General features: G+C 28.9%; 2 protein-coding genes across 6 annotated transcripts; one reads left to right on the forward strand and one right to left on the reverse strand.

The window, feature by feature from the left end:
- Positions 1–8,301: 8,301 nt before the first annotated feature.
- LOC124841819 (heavy metal-associated isoprenylated plant protein 39-like) lies at positions 8,302–9,244 on the forward strand. Its single transcript, XM_088096130.1, has 3 exons — positions 8,302–8,513; positions 8,715–8,793; positions 8,885–9,244. The coding sequence occupies exons 1-3, from the start codon at positions 8,502–8,504 to the stop codon at positions 9,100–9,102; spliced, it is 309 nt and encodes a 102-aa protein (XP_087952256.1). The 5' UTR covers positions 8,302–8,501; the 3' UTR covers positions 9,103–9,244.
- A 1,219-nt stretch (positions 9,245–10,463) lies between these two features.
- Positions 10,464–14,622, reverse strand: LOC124841821 (pentatricopeptide repeat-containing protein At1g55630-like). Of its 5 annotated transcripts, XM_088097793.1 has the most exons (5): positions 12,708–14,622; positions 12,481–12,543; positions 11,475–11,704; positions 10,809–10,837; positions 10,464–10,739 (listed from the first exon to the last, which is right to left on the reverse strand). In XM_088097793.1, the coding sequence occupies exon 1, from the start codon at positions 14,221–14,223 to the stop codon at positions 12,784–12,786; it is 1,440 nt and encodes a 479-aa protein (XP_087953919.1). In that variant the 5' UTR covers positions 14,224–14,622; the 3' UTR covers positions 10,464–10,739; positions 10,809–10,837; positions 11,475–11,704; positions 12,481–12,543; positions 12,708–12,783. The 5 variants fall into 5 exon arrangements, with proteins under 5 accessions (XP_087953919.1, XP_087953918.1, XP_087953920.1 ...); XM_088097792.1 differs by having other exon boundaries at positions 10,464–10,837; positions 11,475–11,688; XM_088097794.1 differs by lacking the exon at positions 10,809–10,837.
- Between the last annotated feature and the right edge of the window lie 3,780 nt (positions 14,623–18,402).

Below are 18,402 nucleotides of genomic sequence, written 5' to 3' on the forward strand. Positions count from 1 at the left end.
AACGGGACACGTATCATTTTTTTATTAGTCTCCTTAAATTTATTTTCAGAAAAATATTAAAAACGAACCTATCAATATCATAAATTAAGTCATCAACATATAACTTAAACATGTTCAAATACAATAAATGTGGCATCTCAAATATATAATAACCACAATCATATAACTTAGACTTCCACATTCTAATAAAGAGAACAGTAAGAATAAAATAGTAGTTCAGTAGCTGATATTACCATCATCCACAAAAGGACAGAACTTAAAACTTAAACAGTTTAGAGTATTTCAAAATAACACCAACTTAAATTTAGAAATCCTAAAATACTATACTGCATCATCAGCATCCTCCAACTCTTGCTCTAAGGGAACCTCCTCAACAACTTCTGCTCTCATCCAAGTGGATGATCATCGCAAACGAAAACATACACAAGCAGCAGTAATCATATAGTTCAATCAATAAATAGCATCGTGCTTAGCTACATATAAAGAACAATCAAGGCATACCACTTTAAACCATGACTCAAACACTCACACGACTCATCCGGATTGGTATAACTGTCAAACTATTGGTCGTCTTTGCACTTGCGTAGTTTAGCTGGAACTCCCCAACACTATGCAAGGTAAATCCCCCATCTATCTATATCTAAACTCTAAGACTATAGACGAGAACCTCCATCTACTCTCACCACTTACACTGCTCTCCTCTATTTGAGCATGAACAGTGCTTCGAGTGTAGGGATAAACATACCAGTTCAAAGCTCCATACAGTTATACAGAACAAAAACAACACCCCACACATCACTTTCAATCATCTCACCCCGAGATGTCTACTTCATACTCAATTACGTCATTGTAGTTCACATTCATATGCTTTACAACCACTCAACAACACCATACATACATCCTGGCAGTCAAACAACATCAATCAATCCAAATAGAAGAAGAAAAATGAGTGAGATCCCCTCCATGCACCAGTTTACGTTCATATATATATATATATACATATATATGTATATATATATGTATATACATATATGTATACATATATGTATATACATATATATGTATACATATATACATATATATGTACATATATATGTATACATATATATCATGGTTTTTATTTGGTAAACTACTTGTCTAATTTTCATCATAGTAGATATCTTACTTTTCTCCAATTGGTCACCGTAGGGTTCAGATGTCTGAACGCATCAGACTCACCTTCGGCGCTAGCACATATGACTAGTCACAATGTACTAGACCAGGCCAGGGCTGTTCTATGATTAGGGATGTGCCAACTCAGGTTTTTAAGTGCCCTCTATCCTACCAACAAAGAAAGGTTTTTAACAAGTTATGATTTAATTATCTAAGTTATTAAAATTGTCCTATAGTGTTCTAGACATCAAATACCCAATTATATATATCACCCTTCCGTAACCTTAAACAGTACCTGCCCATATACATGTTATCACAGAGCCCTTATTCCAAACCCTCCAACCAGAACAATTTCAACCAAAACAGATTAATTTCAACAGAGAACAATTTCAACCAAAACAGATTAATTTCAACAGAGACACTTACAAACATAATTGCCACATGTACCAGTTCAACACCAAAGCATAAATTATTTAAGCACAATTTCATCGTCTCAGTTATAATTATCCAATAAAAATTAACATAGTAGAACAGCTTCTAAATAGTACTCCTCACAGCAAAATTCAAAGACACCCTATAAATCATCCAATGGTGATAGAATTAGCTTTTTAGGCTAGAAATTACCACAAATTTGAAGTAGAACACTTCTAATGGAATGCATTCAGTAAAATAACAATGCCCTTGGTGCTAGAAACGGTGGAGAAAAGGAGAAAGTGACTTATCGGTTGTAACGTTCGGTCCGTTACGGAGCCCTTGACGCGGTGAACATTTGAGCACCACTTATTCAAAAATTGAACGGTTCAACCGGGTGGTATTTTAGAGAGAAGGCAGAACAACATTTAGAAGATGAGTTTTTAGAGAGAGAAGGAAAAAGTTGGCAGAGTGGAAAGCTGACTTAGGAGAAAGACTCTTACTAAGGTCATGTGCCTTTGATCTGATGGACCTGGCTGCCCCACATAAGGCCCAAAGACCCCTTTATTAATTTTACAGGCCCTTACAATAAATAAACATAGATCTATTACATTTAAATAACTCTTAAAGATTCAGCATCTAACCAAAGTTTAGATCACACGAGTCTAAACATCAATGGTCCCCTCATCTTCACTCACGCAACTAAGTGAGAAAGATTTTTATCTAGTATTTCAAGTCTCATGTAGTTATGAAATTTAGGTATGAAAGTTGATGGACCATAATTATTACTCATGTATTTATTTACATATCAAAAGTGATACAAGTTGATTGTTAACACTTTCTCATTTTCTTCACAAAAAAATTCTAATGACAATTTTAATTTAAATTAATAGTTAATTTCTAAAATTTAAATTATACAATTACCAAGATCGAAGCTATAAAGATCCTATAACAATATGTTCAGGAACAAAAAAAAATCTATATAAATTTAAATAAATATTATTTATGATGATCTTTTTAAGTAAGGTTCATTATAGAAATTATAGATATATGACTTTAATTTAATCTATATAAGATATTAATATCACTTTTAAATTAAAACTTCAACACATTTAATTTATAGGTATTTTTTACATAATGTTTAATTTTATCATTTTTATTCAATAAATAAAACTTAGATTTAGACGTGGTTTTAAATTTTTTTAACTTATGCAAATAGTGTTATTATATGTATAGATTATAATATTATATACTGTTCTTATTGCATATAAACTAAACATTAATGCCATAGCAGCATCACACAGTGGTGGATTCATTGGATCTCAACATTTTCCAACAATTGCATGGCTACCAAAAACAATAAGAGTTTGATTTATATATATTTTCTGTATAACATAGTTGTACGTAAACATCTAATCAAAATTAATTATTTTATTACATCATTAACTTTATTAATGCAATAAATTATAATAATAACATAAGTTTAACTAAATATCATAAATTAAATTCAAAAAACAATAACAATGCTTTCAACGTGATTACGTACAAGCCCAAATACCAATAGCTGCCCCTAAAGCTCATGGTGGAAGAAGATCAGTGAGTTGACATTTTATGCATGAAATAAACATGTGTTGAATATAAGGAAAGTAATTTGTTTTATTAATTCTACCTAACTCTACTAGAAATATGTATTAAATATAAAAAGATAATTTATTTTTTAAATTATTAATTAATTTCAAATTTTATAAAATTGGAAGGATTTTAACAAAATTTAATTCTAAAGAATATTTTTAGATAAATTTGTTTAGATTTAAAACTGATTTTAAAATTCGTATCAAATCAATTTATAAAACATTCAAACTTTTATATTGTAGAAAAAATAATCTCAAATTTAAATATCATCCCATAATTTGGATTTATTATCTAAAAAAATATAAATATGAATTTAATTCCACTCCAATTATTTAGATTAAATTGATTAGATTTTGAATTAGAATTTTAAAAATTGAATTCATTTCCTACTCATAAGATTGAGAAAGTGTGTCAAATATTGTATATAACTCTGCTGTCAATAAATATATATATATATATATATATATATATATATATATATATATATATATATATATATATACTAAATATGAAATAATATTTATATTTTTAATTATTAATTAATTACATATTTTATGAAGTACTAGTGAGAAACATGTGTTCACTTTTTAATTTTTTTTATGATAATAAAATTAATATTATTATTGTTATTATTATAATTATAAAAATAAATATAAGTCATTTTTATAATTTTATTATAAATAGTTTTATATTTATTTTATAGGTAGTTTTATAATTAAAAATGTTAAGTTTAAAAATTTAAATTAATAAAATGGTTAAATTAAAAAAATGATAAAATTGATAAAATAATTATTTTAATTTTAAAAAACTTTTATTTCAAGAATAAATTTGAAAAAGCAAATATGGACACTAAAAAAGAAATCTCATTTATATATAGATAAAAGACTTCAATAACTTTTCATTCTAAAAAATAATAATTTTACATTATGTTAAATTTAAAACTGATTTTTTAAAATATCCTTTTTGAAATCGGTGTGAGACTAATTTGTAAACATCCAAACTATTTAACTTTTAAAATGAGAGTTTGGATTTAAAATTTAATTTAATTATTTATATTTAGATCTACAAAATATCAAATTATTTGTTTTAGAAGATATATGAATTTAGATTTAATTCTAATACAATTATTTGAATTTATATTGAATTTCAATCCATACCTACACTAAAAAGCAAAAGTACAGTATCAAAATCATATAAGAGAATCATCACATATTAATAATATTACAGATCAGTCTTAAAAAAGATAGAACGTACGGTTTTGGCCGAACGGCCTTACAAAAATAGCAAAGGGTTAAAACTGTACAATGGCTAAAACTAATAGAACGAACAGTTTACAAAAATATACCGAACGATCAAATCAAAAGATGAGGTCATTAATTGACCGAACGTCCTAAGGTTCAGTCTTCACTTCCACCTCTTCCAGTGCTTCCTCCAGCAACTCTTTCCCTTTTGCTCACATCCACACGAACGATCATTGCAACAGGACAAACGATCGAACGAACGACACAGATAAGACAGAAAGTAGGGTAAGCTTATGTAATTCAATTCAAGTATCAAAATATATTTCACATAAATCAATCAAACAGGATCAATAATTCATTCTTGCATGCAACGACCAACACTTAACCCTGACCGTCCGGACTGTATGAATTCTGTGTAGCTACGACGTTTGTACACCCGAGTGATGTGGTGACTGGGATACCCTCAACAGCTGCCACCCGAGATTAATCCGTTCCGTCCAAGATAACCTCATGGACTAGGATCTCCTGTCATTCCCACACATGACTTACCCTCCTCTACGTGAGGAACGAGTAATCACAGAATATCAGGATAAACGCCAGCTAAGCTTTGTCCACATTCATACTTTACCATTCCAATATCAATTCATGAGATATTCCTCCCCGGAACACTCTTACATAACCAAACTCATTTCATCCATATCATATTCTATCATATTTCATTATTAAAACCTCAACTAAACCAAGTTGAATAAAGATCTCATAGTATACCGAATATCGAACATTAGTTTTTAACCCAGAACAAGACCGAACAATTGGAGTGAGACCGAGATGTCTCCAACTCAAAACAGATCAAACCAAGAGAGTTACTCACGGGTTGTGAAAGGGATCAAATACAATAATATTTCCCAGAGAATAATAGAATCGAACGTTATTTACCAAGTGAGCTAATTTAATGAACTGACTCTCGAGAGTTTAAACCGAACGCACTGAGCCTAGGCCGAGTACTAAGAATCCAGGGCGAAACCAATTAAGACAAATATTGTAGGACATCAAATAATAGTACCTAACGAAATCATATGAAGAAACCGAACGCTAATAAACAATTAGCTTATTAATGAGTTAATCATCAATGAAAACAAATGTCAGTCGAAGACCGACCACTGTAGAGAGCGAACGTTATTGAGATTGGACGAATGCTCTTATTGTAAAGATAGATTACGAGAACGAGAACGAGTTGGTGTAAGACCGAGCACTACTTAACTTATAGAATAAGGGTGTGACAAATATAATAAGATACAATTTTAACTAGTTATCAAGGAAGAACGAATATACAAATACATATGTATATTTAATTAATATAGAATACCATTTTAAGTTTATAACTAAATACCAAGGGATGACTACCCTTGGCCGAACGATTATTTACAAATTTTACAAAACGAAAACTCTCGTTGCTTAACTGAAATTCTCTCCAAATGAAAGAATCCAGTTCCAACCGAGTCTAATAGAAACCGAGAATTATAATCGAACAAGCGCTGACCTAATACCAACCACTTATTAAGGACGAACGCTAATGAAAACGAACGCTTGGTCCAAGACTGAATACCCAAGGTTAACTGAATGGTCAATAACCTTCAGTGACAAACATCAATTTTCACATAGAACTACAGACTTAAGATTCTTTATATTAATTCATTCCTCAACATCTATCTTCATACATTCATACATCCATAACATAGTAAATATTCATACTTCACATTTCATTCAGCAATCAAACAAACATGCCAGCATTCAAAAACGAGAATAAAAATCAAATTATATAAGCTTCCCTTACCTCTAAGCGTGACCGAACGTTCACAATTTGAACAGAATAGCTCACCACCAATTTCTTAGAAGACTACGATCACGATTTACGAAACAATCTAGAATCCGAAACTAATCGGTTCAAACGAACGCCCTCGACGCCGGGAGTGTTCAGACGGTGTCTGAGTGGTGATCAGAAGAAGAAAAGATTAAGATTTCTTAGAGAGAAGTAGGGGGTTTTTAGAGAGAATGAGGAGAAAATGAAAGTTCAGAACTTTGGGAAAGAAGAGTGCATGCAGAAGTGACGTGCATTTTTGAAAACTTTGAGTTTTGCTTCTATCGTCAAAATCAAATGTTCAATCTACATCCCACACCTGTCTTTTATTATCTGATTTTTGGATCCCCTTCCTTGACACATGTAATCCACTAAGATGGAGTTTTGAGTGGATTTTAATGGGTCTCCATGAAAATGGAAGTAGAATATTGAAAAATGATGTTTGTTTTGAACATAGAACAGTGGACTATAAGCTTTGCATGACTGTACTGTATTGGATTCAATTGGCACAGTAAAATTGAATATATACATGCATCAGTGGAGATACTCAAAGGTCAAAACTTTCTTTGCATTTAATCGTAATTATGGTGCTTACAAACTTCTACTCCTTGTTACCTTGCTTGTAGGGTAGGGAAGAACAACTTTATATTCAACTTCCTTTTAAAAATAAGTCATTCCTTATTTCAAATCTAATTATAGTATGTAATCACTTAATTTGAATCTAATTCTATAATGCCTTTAGTATTTATGTTTGAAATATTAGTATAATTTTAAATTTTTCATCACTAAAATAAAATTTGTTTTAATAAAATCATACTACAATATAATATAATTGTTACACCAATTTATTTCAACACACTTTTAATGACTTTAACTATTGGTTGGGACTCCAAATAAATTACTGACTTTTGATGGGATATATAGACCACATATAAGTTGCTCATATAAACAAATTGATATTATTTTTAATATAAAATCTTAAAGTTTAATATTTTGTACGTTGTATTTTTCGTATATTTATCTCAACTTTTACAAGACATTCAAGTAATTCCTAACATTTATTTATTCTAATAATTCTTTTATTAACAAATCTTATGTTTTATTCTTGTTATTTGTTAATAATTTGATTTGATCAATTTTATTTATTCTTATCTCTATCTCATCTTATTGCTATCAAATGCATGCATATGGAGAAGTTCATTTTAGTGGAGACTTAATCTCTAATAGCAAAATAACCCAGGTTATTAAATCACAATTAAGCTTTAAGCTTCATAAAATATAATTTTTATTTAAAATAAATATGACTCTGTTAATGAATTAACCTTTCATAAGAACTTTTACATGAAAAAGAATGTAATAAAAATTGAAATATTAACTTCTTATATATAGTTATCTATCTTTTCTTATTAACTTGCATATAAGTTAATGTTAATAGAGAAACTTTTTTGTCTTACATTTTGTATCTCAGTGTTTTCTTTTTCAGGTATTACGATAACAAGACAAAAGAATAGTGGGGTGAATGCATTTTTAAGAGTAGGCACAATCACAGGAATAACAATATTATAGATTGAAGCTGCAAAGTGACAGTCTTTCATCTAACTTGTAATTTTAATTAGATTTGTCGTGATGAGTAGACCATGAGTTGGTGCCTCATTGCCATTGCTGTAAAACAATTCTTAATTTAAAGTGATGGATTACCATGAATCTCAATATCGCCATTTATCTTTTAACTTCCATACATGCTTCTTTTCCCTTTCCACATATTTCGCTTTTTTAAATATTGTTAACATGTTCCCTGACGTGATCAAATTCTTTTTCTTTACGTACAAACATATAACAAGTTGACTGTGTGAGAAGGTACATAGGAAATCAAAATGAAAATATTGTTAGATTTTATATTTTTTTCTGATAATTCTTCCACTGATAAGAACACTATGGTTGAGAAAATTTTACAGAGAAAATTCACCTGGCGAGTAACACAGTTCATCACGTCAACGTTTGTCCTTTGTGTGCTATTGAGTTGAGCTATGCTGGCCAACAGTTTTGCATTTAAAGTGTCCATCTTTTGGATGTAGCACACACAGACACACCCACAAATAAAAGAAGATATCCACAACCGCACGCCTTACTTCTATTACAAAGGCCACACAAGTTTTCGACCCTTCATTACCCTTTTTCTTCTTTTCACGCACATCTTCCTCTTCACAATGGAGGCTCAGGTACTGTTTTTCATCTTCAATCATCTGCAATATTTCTCTCTCTCGCTCTCTCTTTCTTAGTTTTTATTCCACATGCACATGTTAGTGCTTGTTTGGTTATATTTGTATGTATAATTTTTAACTCAAGTATTTGATGGAAATTTTGTTTATCATTCTCTTGCCTCTGTCTGCATTTCCTGTCCCTCACTGGATCCGTAGCAGAAGGTGGTATTAAAGGTCCTTACCATGATAGATGAAAAAACAAAGAAGAAAGCAATAGAAGCAGCTGCAGATATCTATGGTTGGTGTTTACTTATAGTTTCATTTTCGTTCTGGTCATCGAAAACCTTTTCTTTTGATCTGTTTAACTGTTGTTCATTTGAACAAAATAGGGGTTGATTCGATAGCTGCAGATGTGAAGGAACAGAAGTTGATAGTGGTTGGCGAAATGGATGCAGTGGCGGTGGTGAAGAAGCTGAAGAAAGTAGGGAAGGTAGATATAATATCAGTTGGACCTGCAAAGGAAGAGAAGAAAGAAGAAAAGAAAGAGGAAAAGAAAGAGGAAAAGAATGAAGAGAAGCCAGAAGAGAAACCGGAAGAGAAAAAATAAAAGCAATACATATCATCCAAATTTTCAAATTCTTCCCCTCCTTTAAGATATCCCGATATAGATATTAAGCAGCAGATTGTTCGTATAGTTTATGAATAATGAAAACTTTTCTCGGTTCGAATTATCTTTTTGAGTTTGATGATATCTATGCCTTCTGCTCGTTCTTATAAATTGTACCAAGAGTGTGCAGAAGGAAAAAAAACTGGTACAGTGAGAATCCTCTTCCATTCTTTGTGGATCACTTTCTATCAGCCACTGGAAGCATGGTTCAAAAGGGGTTAAGGGTGTGCTCCCTCCGCTTAAAGAATAAGTGAAGGCAAAAAGTGGCTTTTAAATCTTTCTTCTGAGAGATAGATAACTTAAAACACTCAAGGTTCTTTGAAAAGGAAAGCATTTTAATTTATTATGTTCTGAATCATTTGGTTAGCTTTGGCTGTACATATGGCCAAACATGTCACAGAAGTTCACTAAATTTTATGACTGTTCTAACATGAAAGTCTGCAACCATTTAGCTAGCTACTATCATTTTCCGGACAAAATTACTTAAAATAAGAAAAAACTTGCGACAGTTTCAATAGTTTTTATGTCCTCTGTGTCTGTCTGCAACAAGTACCACCACAGTAAACTGTAAGTACTGACATTATGCCCAACATGTGAGCAAATAGTGAGAAGCCCAGAATGGATCGACATAGTTGAAGACTAGTGATACAACTACAATCGAAGATTGATGGTGTGGTGAGCAAAAAGATATCATGAAAAATACAAGACTAAACAAAAAATAAAGGGCGGGGGGAGGGGGAATTAGAGGTTTTAAGTGAAACAATAGAACGTTGTGCTGTGTGAATAGGAAATCCCACCTTATGCTTAGTAATACTGTAATAAGCACGGTCAATGTTATAGACATCATCATGAATCACTCAGATGTCTTTCAGTTCTTAAAATATGCCAACAACGAACTTAGTATGACTCTTGCGCGGAGAAGGTAACAGATTTCCAATGAACTTGACTATTTAAGAGTAAATGGATTTCTCGTATACATGTTCCAATGCCTGGTACAAGGAATTATTTTTATTTGGACTACTTTGATGAACGCGGATATGAATAATGCTGAATCTGAATGCTTTTATTATTCGCAGATTTGAAGAACGGTTCCATAAACTCAGTACTCTTAATCCGTGGAAGAAATAGGGACCACTTGATTTCTAAGTTTAAAATGCAATTTTATTAAAGTCAGCACTTGATTTTAAAAATTATCTATATATATATTTAGACATTCAATGGTTCTTTTTTTCTAAATCCTTTTTCAATATTAGTAGAGTTTTGCTCGGCGGTGGTAGGGTTCAACAGCCAACACCCTTGGATGAAATGAAACGTTCAATTTTATCCTCAGTCTCATTCTCAGTATAGGAATCTCACACGGTAAGTATGTAATGGCTATAATAACCAGTCAATTCAATCAGGAATACAAAATAAACGAATAAAACCGTATTAGAAAGATCAAGGGGGAAAACGCAATGCTGAATAGGCTTAGCTGACAGACCAAAAAAGCAACGGCCGCCTTCATCATTACATGTAGATACACAAGCCCCGGATGACGAATGTAAACACTTGAGTCGCCAATCCATCCAACAGAAAACCTAAAAACATCAATCCTATGAGATTGTACAATCAGAGCGGGAACTTGAATGATGGATGTATACACTTACGTTCAACATTTATCCTGTATGATGTTTAACTGCAAGAACAGTGTTATAATGTGAGTGGTTTCAAAAATAAATCCAATACTAGGAAAAATACATGTGAGAGAGGGTGAATCAAGAAAGTTTGGAAAAGACTTCAGAGATGACAGTGACTCTATGTACATGAAAAATTGCATCAACGTGTCCCATGTATCACTTGGCACGATAAATCGGAGAAATATTAAGCAAAAATCTGTTTGAAGGAGAATGAAAAGGAAGCCTTGTAAAAACAATTGAATCTGACATAAGTGGTTCCTACGTTGGGAAACTTTCTAACGAGCAAAGATGAAATTGTTGCACAACAAAAGCAGATGCAATTAGTTGTCAAAAATAAAAGCAGCCCTGATTTAAAATTTGGAAAGTAGCATTCCAAAAGGATAAGCCATGTAAAATGCTACTTATTATACAGACGATTGTGTGCTTTAGGCAAAGAAGTGTTGTTATCTACCATAAAGTTATACACTTTAATATCTCTAACAACAGCATACGCTTTTGCAATAAAAAGATCTCAAGCGAGATGAATATATGTGAAGACACCCTTACTGTTGGACTGCTCCCATGGCATGATGACAGAATATGCCTATCAAGTATGAAAACAAAATATCAAGCCAAAAAATGAACCATAACAATAACCTGACAATAGAAGAGGATAAGCTTTCCAATCTTCATCTGGAATGTGGCATCAAACTGAATGGCTGCCCTTTGAAGCCACAGAAAAGCAACCAGCTTAAGCATGTGTGTGGAGATCAACTTAAATAATTACTGCATCTCTGACTATTGGCAATATTTGAAGCTGTTGTTTGTTGCTTGCTCCGGATTTTGGAACTCATGAACCAGGAAGATTAGTCTTACACCTCCAAAAGCTAAAAATTAGTGTTATATCAATTTCAGTTTATATACTTCAGTGAAAATAATCAAAAGTGTATTTTCAGCACAATAATTAAATATGTAAACTGATCAGTTATTATGAAAAGAGTTTAATGGTTATACACTGATAATGTAAAACAGGTTTACATTTTTACATTGTCACCCACTCACAAATCGCCACCATTGGTACAATTTTTAAGGTAATTATAGTAAAAGTCAACAAACTTGCTATACATGATAGTTTGTGACTAGATAACAATGTAAAACTACTTTACACAGCAATGCATAGTGTATTTTCTATACGGAAAACAGACATATTATAAACTTTTAACTTTACAAGTAATAAATTAGAACAAGCAGAAGATGGCTTAAAATCTAAAACTACTTTACACAGTCAATGCATAGTGTATTTTCTGCTACGGAAAACAGTCATATTATAAACTGTTAACTTTACAAGTAATAAATTTGAACACGCAGAAGATGGCTTAAAATCTAAAATACAATTACACCATTTATTTCTTCTTTTTCAGGGAAATAGAGGTACATATGTTCCTTCAAAGCAGAAGAGCCAAATAGTGTACCTAATTAATCAATCAACTGTCAAGCATCCAGATTAAAAATGTTTTATGCACTTTAAAAGTTTTAAATAGTATAAGTAAATGCCACAGAATTAGTTCATAACACCACTTATAATTTAAATTAATTAACCTCAACGCTACTACCAAAACAAAATGATATTTACACTATATAGAATCAAAGACAATTTAAGCACCTTATTCGTAGCAAATAAGCTCTTCGACAAATGCAGGCCGATATTAGCAAAAAGAAGTATAGCCTAAAATTGATAAACAAAAAATATTAATAATATGTTATGAAAAAATGGCCATACAGGTTCAGAAATCAGTTACTAAGTGCAGAAATAAGTGAAAAGATGTGTGTGTGTGTGTATGTGTGTGTGTGTGTATATATATATATATATTAGCGGAGGGGGATACATACTTCATTATCCAGCTTCTAGTCAGCTGAACACGCAGCAGATCATGGGTCTCGGTTATCCAGATCAAAAGTCGATGCCTCATTTGTTCCGTTCGTATCTTGAATATATGTGAGTGTACTTGCTCTTCTCTGTCATCTGTCTTATCACTTCATGAGCAGCAGCAGTCTTTCCAGCATTCCGTAAACAACTCACTAAACTATCATAGACAACAGAGTTTGGACTACAACCTTTGGTTTCCATTTCCTTGAGCATTGAACATGCTTCATCAAATTTTCCTTCCCTGCACAATCCCCGAATTATGGAATTGTATGTAAAAACATTTGGAATTTGTTCTCTAGAAATCATATCTTGATACATTTCCAGGGCTTTCTCAAGCTCACCAGCCACTACATATCCTGTTATCATTACAGTGTAAGCCACCACATCTGGGATACATCCATTCTTTATCATTTCATCAAAAAAATACTTGCAAGCATCCATATTTCCAGCTCTGCTAAGTCCATCTATCAATGTAGTGAAATGAAGCACAGTTGGATCTATACCCATTTCTCTCATGTGATTTAAGAGATTGAGAGCTGCAAGCGGTTTGTCGCCTTTGCCAAGAACATGAAGTAGAATATTGAATGTATGAAAATCTGGAAAAAATCCATTTCTACCCATCTCGTCAAACAGTCTGTGGAATTGATCCAACTTTCCAAGTCTGTATTTTGCATACATGACAATATTATAAGTTAAAATATCTGAAGAAAATCCATCAAGCAACATCTGCTGATAAACCCACTCAATCAACTTGTACTGTTTTAAAACAAGAAGACCATGCAGGATTGCGTTATAGGAGTGCTTAAAAGGCCTAAAGTTAAATGTCTTTGATTTTAAGAACCTCTCCACCAATTTCTTAGCCAATCCTGCCTCACCACAAGTACGAATCAAGATATTGAAAGTTCGAGCAGTAGCCGGAAGCTTTTTCTCAATCATTTCATCAACCAATCTCCACAATGCCTTAAACTCCTCACACTCCGCATATATGTTCATAACTAAGTGATATGCATTTGCAGTATGCCGGTAACCCTCTTGCTGACTACACCACACAAAAAACTTGTATGCCAGCTTCGCACACCTAGTTTTATTCTCAGAATTTATGTTCTTAAAAATTCCAAAGAGAACCTCCCTCACAAGAAGCCCTGATGGCCTCACATGCAACTCACCTAAAACCAACCTGGCATCGAGACCGGGACCATCTTGTCGGAGAACCTCAAGAACCCTCTTAGCATCTAACCTCACACTTTCTATGAACCCTTTCCTCAGTGAAAACTGCTTTTGGTTATAGCCCCAATCCTCGTTTAAACGGAGCGTTCCATCCACAGCAGAATCACAATTTAATTCTAGGTTTTTCAAAGGCTCCTCAATGCATTCAAATCCATCACCACCAAACGGATGGCTACATAAACTCCGCAAAATAATCAAAGAATGGGAAAATTTGTGGACCACCTTTGGACCTAAAAGGGTTATTGAATTCATGGTTCGAATTCGAACCCATCATGTCTGACAAATGAGCAACAACTGCGATTTGGCCAATGCTAGAATGGAGGTTTCTTGCAGTTGAAGCTTCCAGAAGCCCCGTGTGCCAACGAGTGGATGGATATCCATCGGTTCGAAAACCAAGTTCCGGGAAAAGGATAGAATCTAAAAGAGCAACTAGAAAAACGTGAGGGGCAAAACAGCTTACCGGTGTCAGACGATCTTTTGAAATATTGGTCAAAACAATGTTGGCTATGTCCAGGAAAGGTATCATATAGTGTTGGAGTTCATTGTGAATGGTGCGAAGTGGAATGTGAAATAAGGTTGTTGAGAAACAAAAATGGCGACCCCAAAAACCCTAAAAGGGTTATGCAAGGAGAAAGAAAACGCTTATGCATAACCGTCGTTTCATTAACGTTATTTTTAAAATTCAATTGGATTTGGGCCTTTCTGGTAGAATGGATTTGGGCTTTAAAGCAGCGTCCATAGGATGAGTTTCATCCTACACCTCCAAGATCTCATTCTGCACCTCTAAAAATTTCATTTTTAACCTTCTGACATCTCATCATTATCCTACACCTTTAACTTTACAGAAAATTTATTTTTAATTTTAATAAATATATTTTTATTTTCTTCTTTTTCTTGTTAAAAAGACTCTATATCACCTTAATAATAATTAAATTTAAAATTTAAATATTATTTAATATAATTTTATATTTTAATAATTATTAAAATATAATTTATGTTATAATAATAATTATATTAAAAATAAAATAATAAAATAATAAAAAATAAAAATAATAACAAAAAATTAAATTATATTAAATAAAATATTTAATATACTTAAATATATTAAATTATATTAAAATATTAAATTAAATTAAATAATTATTAAATTTAAATAATAAACAAAGTTTTAAAACAGTTATTTATCAAATAACAAATAAAATTATATTAAATAAAATATTTAAATATACTAAATTATATTAAAATATTAAATTAAATTAAATAATTATTAAAATTTATATATAAAATAAAACTTTAAAAACCATTCTTTATCGGATATGGATATCCGGTTTATAACTCATCGGATATCGACAAATTTTTCAAAATTTTGTTTTTTTTAAATTTTAATAATTATTAAATTTAATTTAATATTTTAATATAATTTAATATATTTAAATATATTAAATATGATTTTAAATATTATTTTTATTTTTATTTTTATTTTAGTTATTATTTTTTAATTTTCTTAATAGAACTATTTTAAAAATATAAATTATATTTATTAATTATTAAAATATAAAAATATAATAAGTACATATTATAATTTTTATTTAAGTTTAATATTTATTAAATTTTAAATAAAAAGAAAAGTATTAACATATTTTATAGATTTTAATATATAAATAAGCTTTTTAAAATTTTCATTTTTATTTAAAATTTAATAATTATTTAATTTATTTTAATATTTTATTATAATTTAATATATTTGAATATGTTAAATCAAATTTATTTTTATTATTATTTATTATTATTATTATTATTATTATTATTTTTATGTTTTTAATATAATTATTATTATAATATAAATTATATTTTAATAATTATTAAAATACAAAATTATTTTAAATAATATTTAAATTTTAAAATAAAATAAATAAAATTATTATTAAGGTAGTGAAGATTTTTTTAATAAAAAAAAAGAAAATGGAAAAATATTTATTAGAGTTAAAAATAAAGTTTTGAAAAAGTTGGAGGTGCAGGATGATGATGAGATGTCAGAAGGTTAAAAGTGAAATTTTTGGAGGTGCAGGATGAGATCTTGGAAGTGTAGGATGAAACACTCATAGGATTTTTTAAATAAATTTATCATTGAGTGTATCTTACACCTCTAACACTTCTCCTCTCCTCTACATTTTCATTTTTAATCTTCTAACACCTCTAACTTTTCAAAAAATTTATTTTTAACTTTAATAAAAAAAAATTTATTTTCTTCTCTTTCTTATTAAAGACACTTTAACAAATATTTTTCTATTTTCTTTTCTTTTTACTAAAAGTATTCTTGCATCACCTTAATAATAATTTAATTTAATTTAAAATTTAAATATTATTTAATATAATTTTATATTTTAATAATTATCAAAATATGATTTATATTATAATAATAGTTATATTTAAAATATAATAATTAAAATAATAAAAATAAAAAATAAAAAATAAAAAAAATGAAATAATAATAATATAAAATTTGCTTTGACATGTTAAAATATATTAAAATATTAAAATAAATTAAACAATTATTAAATTTTAATAGAAACAAAAATTTTAAATATGCTAACGTTTTGTTTTTTATTTAAAATTTAAGAAATATTTAATTTAATTAAAAATAATATTATTATTTATTATATTTTTATAATTTAATAATTATTAAAATATAATTTATATTTTATAATAATTTTATTAAAAAAATAAAAATAAAAATAACTAAAATAAAAGTAATAATAATGAAAATGAAAATAGTGTTTAAAATTACATTAAAAATATTTAAATATATTATATTATATTAAAATATTAAATAAAATTAAATAATTATTAAAATTAAAATAAAAAATTTTTAAAATTTGTCAATTGGATATAGAAATCCGATAATATATTTTACGGATATGGATATCCGATTAAAAATTTTGTTTTTTATTTAATTTTAATAATTATTTAATTTAATTTAAATATTAATATAATTTAATATATTCAAATATATTAAATGTGATTTTAAATATTATTTTTATTTTTTATTTTTTTAATAAAACTATTATAAAAATATAAATTATATTTTAATAATTATTAAAATATAAAAGTATAATAAATAATATTTTAATTTTCATTTAAATGAAATATTTATAAAATTTTAAATAAAAAACAAAACCGTTAGCATATTTAATAATTTAATTTATTTTAATATTTTAATATATTTTAACATATCAAATCAAATTTTATATTATTATTATTATTTATTTATTTTAATTATTTTATTTTTACTTTTAATATAACTATTATTATAATATAAATTATATTTTGATAATTATTAAAATATAAAATTATATTAAATAATATTTAAATTTTAAATTAAATTATATTATTATTAAGGTGGTGGAGTGACTTTAGTAAAAAAGACAGAAAATAAAAAAATATTTATTAAAGTGTCTTTAATAAGAAAAAAAAGAAAATAAAAGTATTTTTATTAGAATTAGAGAATAAGTCTTTGGTTGGAGGTGCAAATGTTAAAAAGTTAAAAATTAAATTTTTAGAGATACATCAAAATGTCGGAATGTATGATGAAACACTCTAATTTGTAATACAAACTTAAACTTAAAAGATAATATAAAATATAAATAAAATTTTGGATTGTGAAATTTGTAATACAAAATTATATTTAATTGTATAATCTATAATACAAATTTAAAAAATAATTCAACACATAAAATACATTCAAGATTATATAATTTATAATATAAATTTATATTTTAAATTGTATTAAATCGTCATTACGACAGTAAAGCCTCAAGTATTGCGCCATATGCAGCAACGAATCCGAATTTAAAACATGAGCAGACCTCAAATAGGATTTGTATAGCTGCCAGATGATCTAAAGGAGGTTCTTTGCATCTCAATGCTTATTGCACGATCTAAAACTATAATTTCAGACATAATTAGAATTTGAAAAGAAAAAATCAGTGCATAAATAAATTCTCTCTTTTTTTTTCATTCATCTAAATAACATTCTTTTTATTTCGCTTATTCCTTATATTTCTATCATTTATATGTTTTTTCTATTTATTTTATTTCTAGGTCTATCTAGAAATCTACTTTTGCTGTTTAAACAAATTTCTTAAAAAAATGGAAGCAAATAACCTCTCTAACCCATAATTTTAAGAAAATTTTACGATTATGCAAAACCTTTATTATAATTGCAAACAAAAAAGTAATTTCTTTATTGGTACAAACACCTTTAAATTTCATCAATTCAATATAAAAATCAAACTTTTGTTTGTCTGTTCAATCTCCGGATTTTTTCCATAGGAGTCGTAAGACTGAAATTATTTCTGGAAATGTGTAGAATTCTCTAAAAACAATTTTTTAATAAAAAATGCATTATTTCGTATCCATTGCATTATTTTG

This window comes from Vigna umbellata, chromosome 8 (genome assembly GCF_029865625.1).
Source record: "Vigna umbellata cultivar VRB3 chromosome 8, Vumbellata_1.0, whole genome shotgun sequence".
Classification (NCBI taxonomy): Eukaryota; Viridiplantae; Streptophyta; class Magnoliopsida; order Fabales; family Fabaceae; genus Vigna; species Vigna umbellata.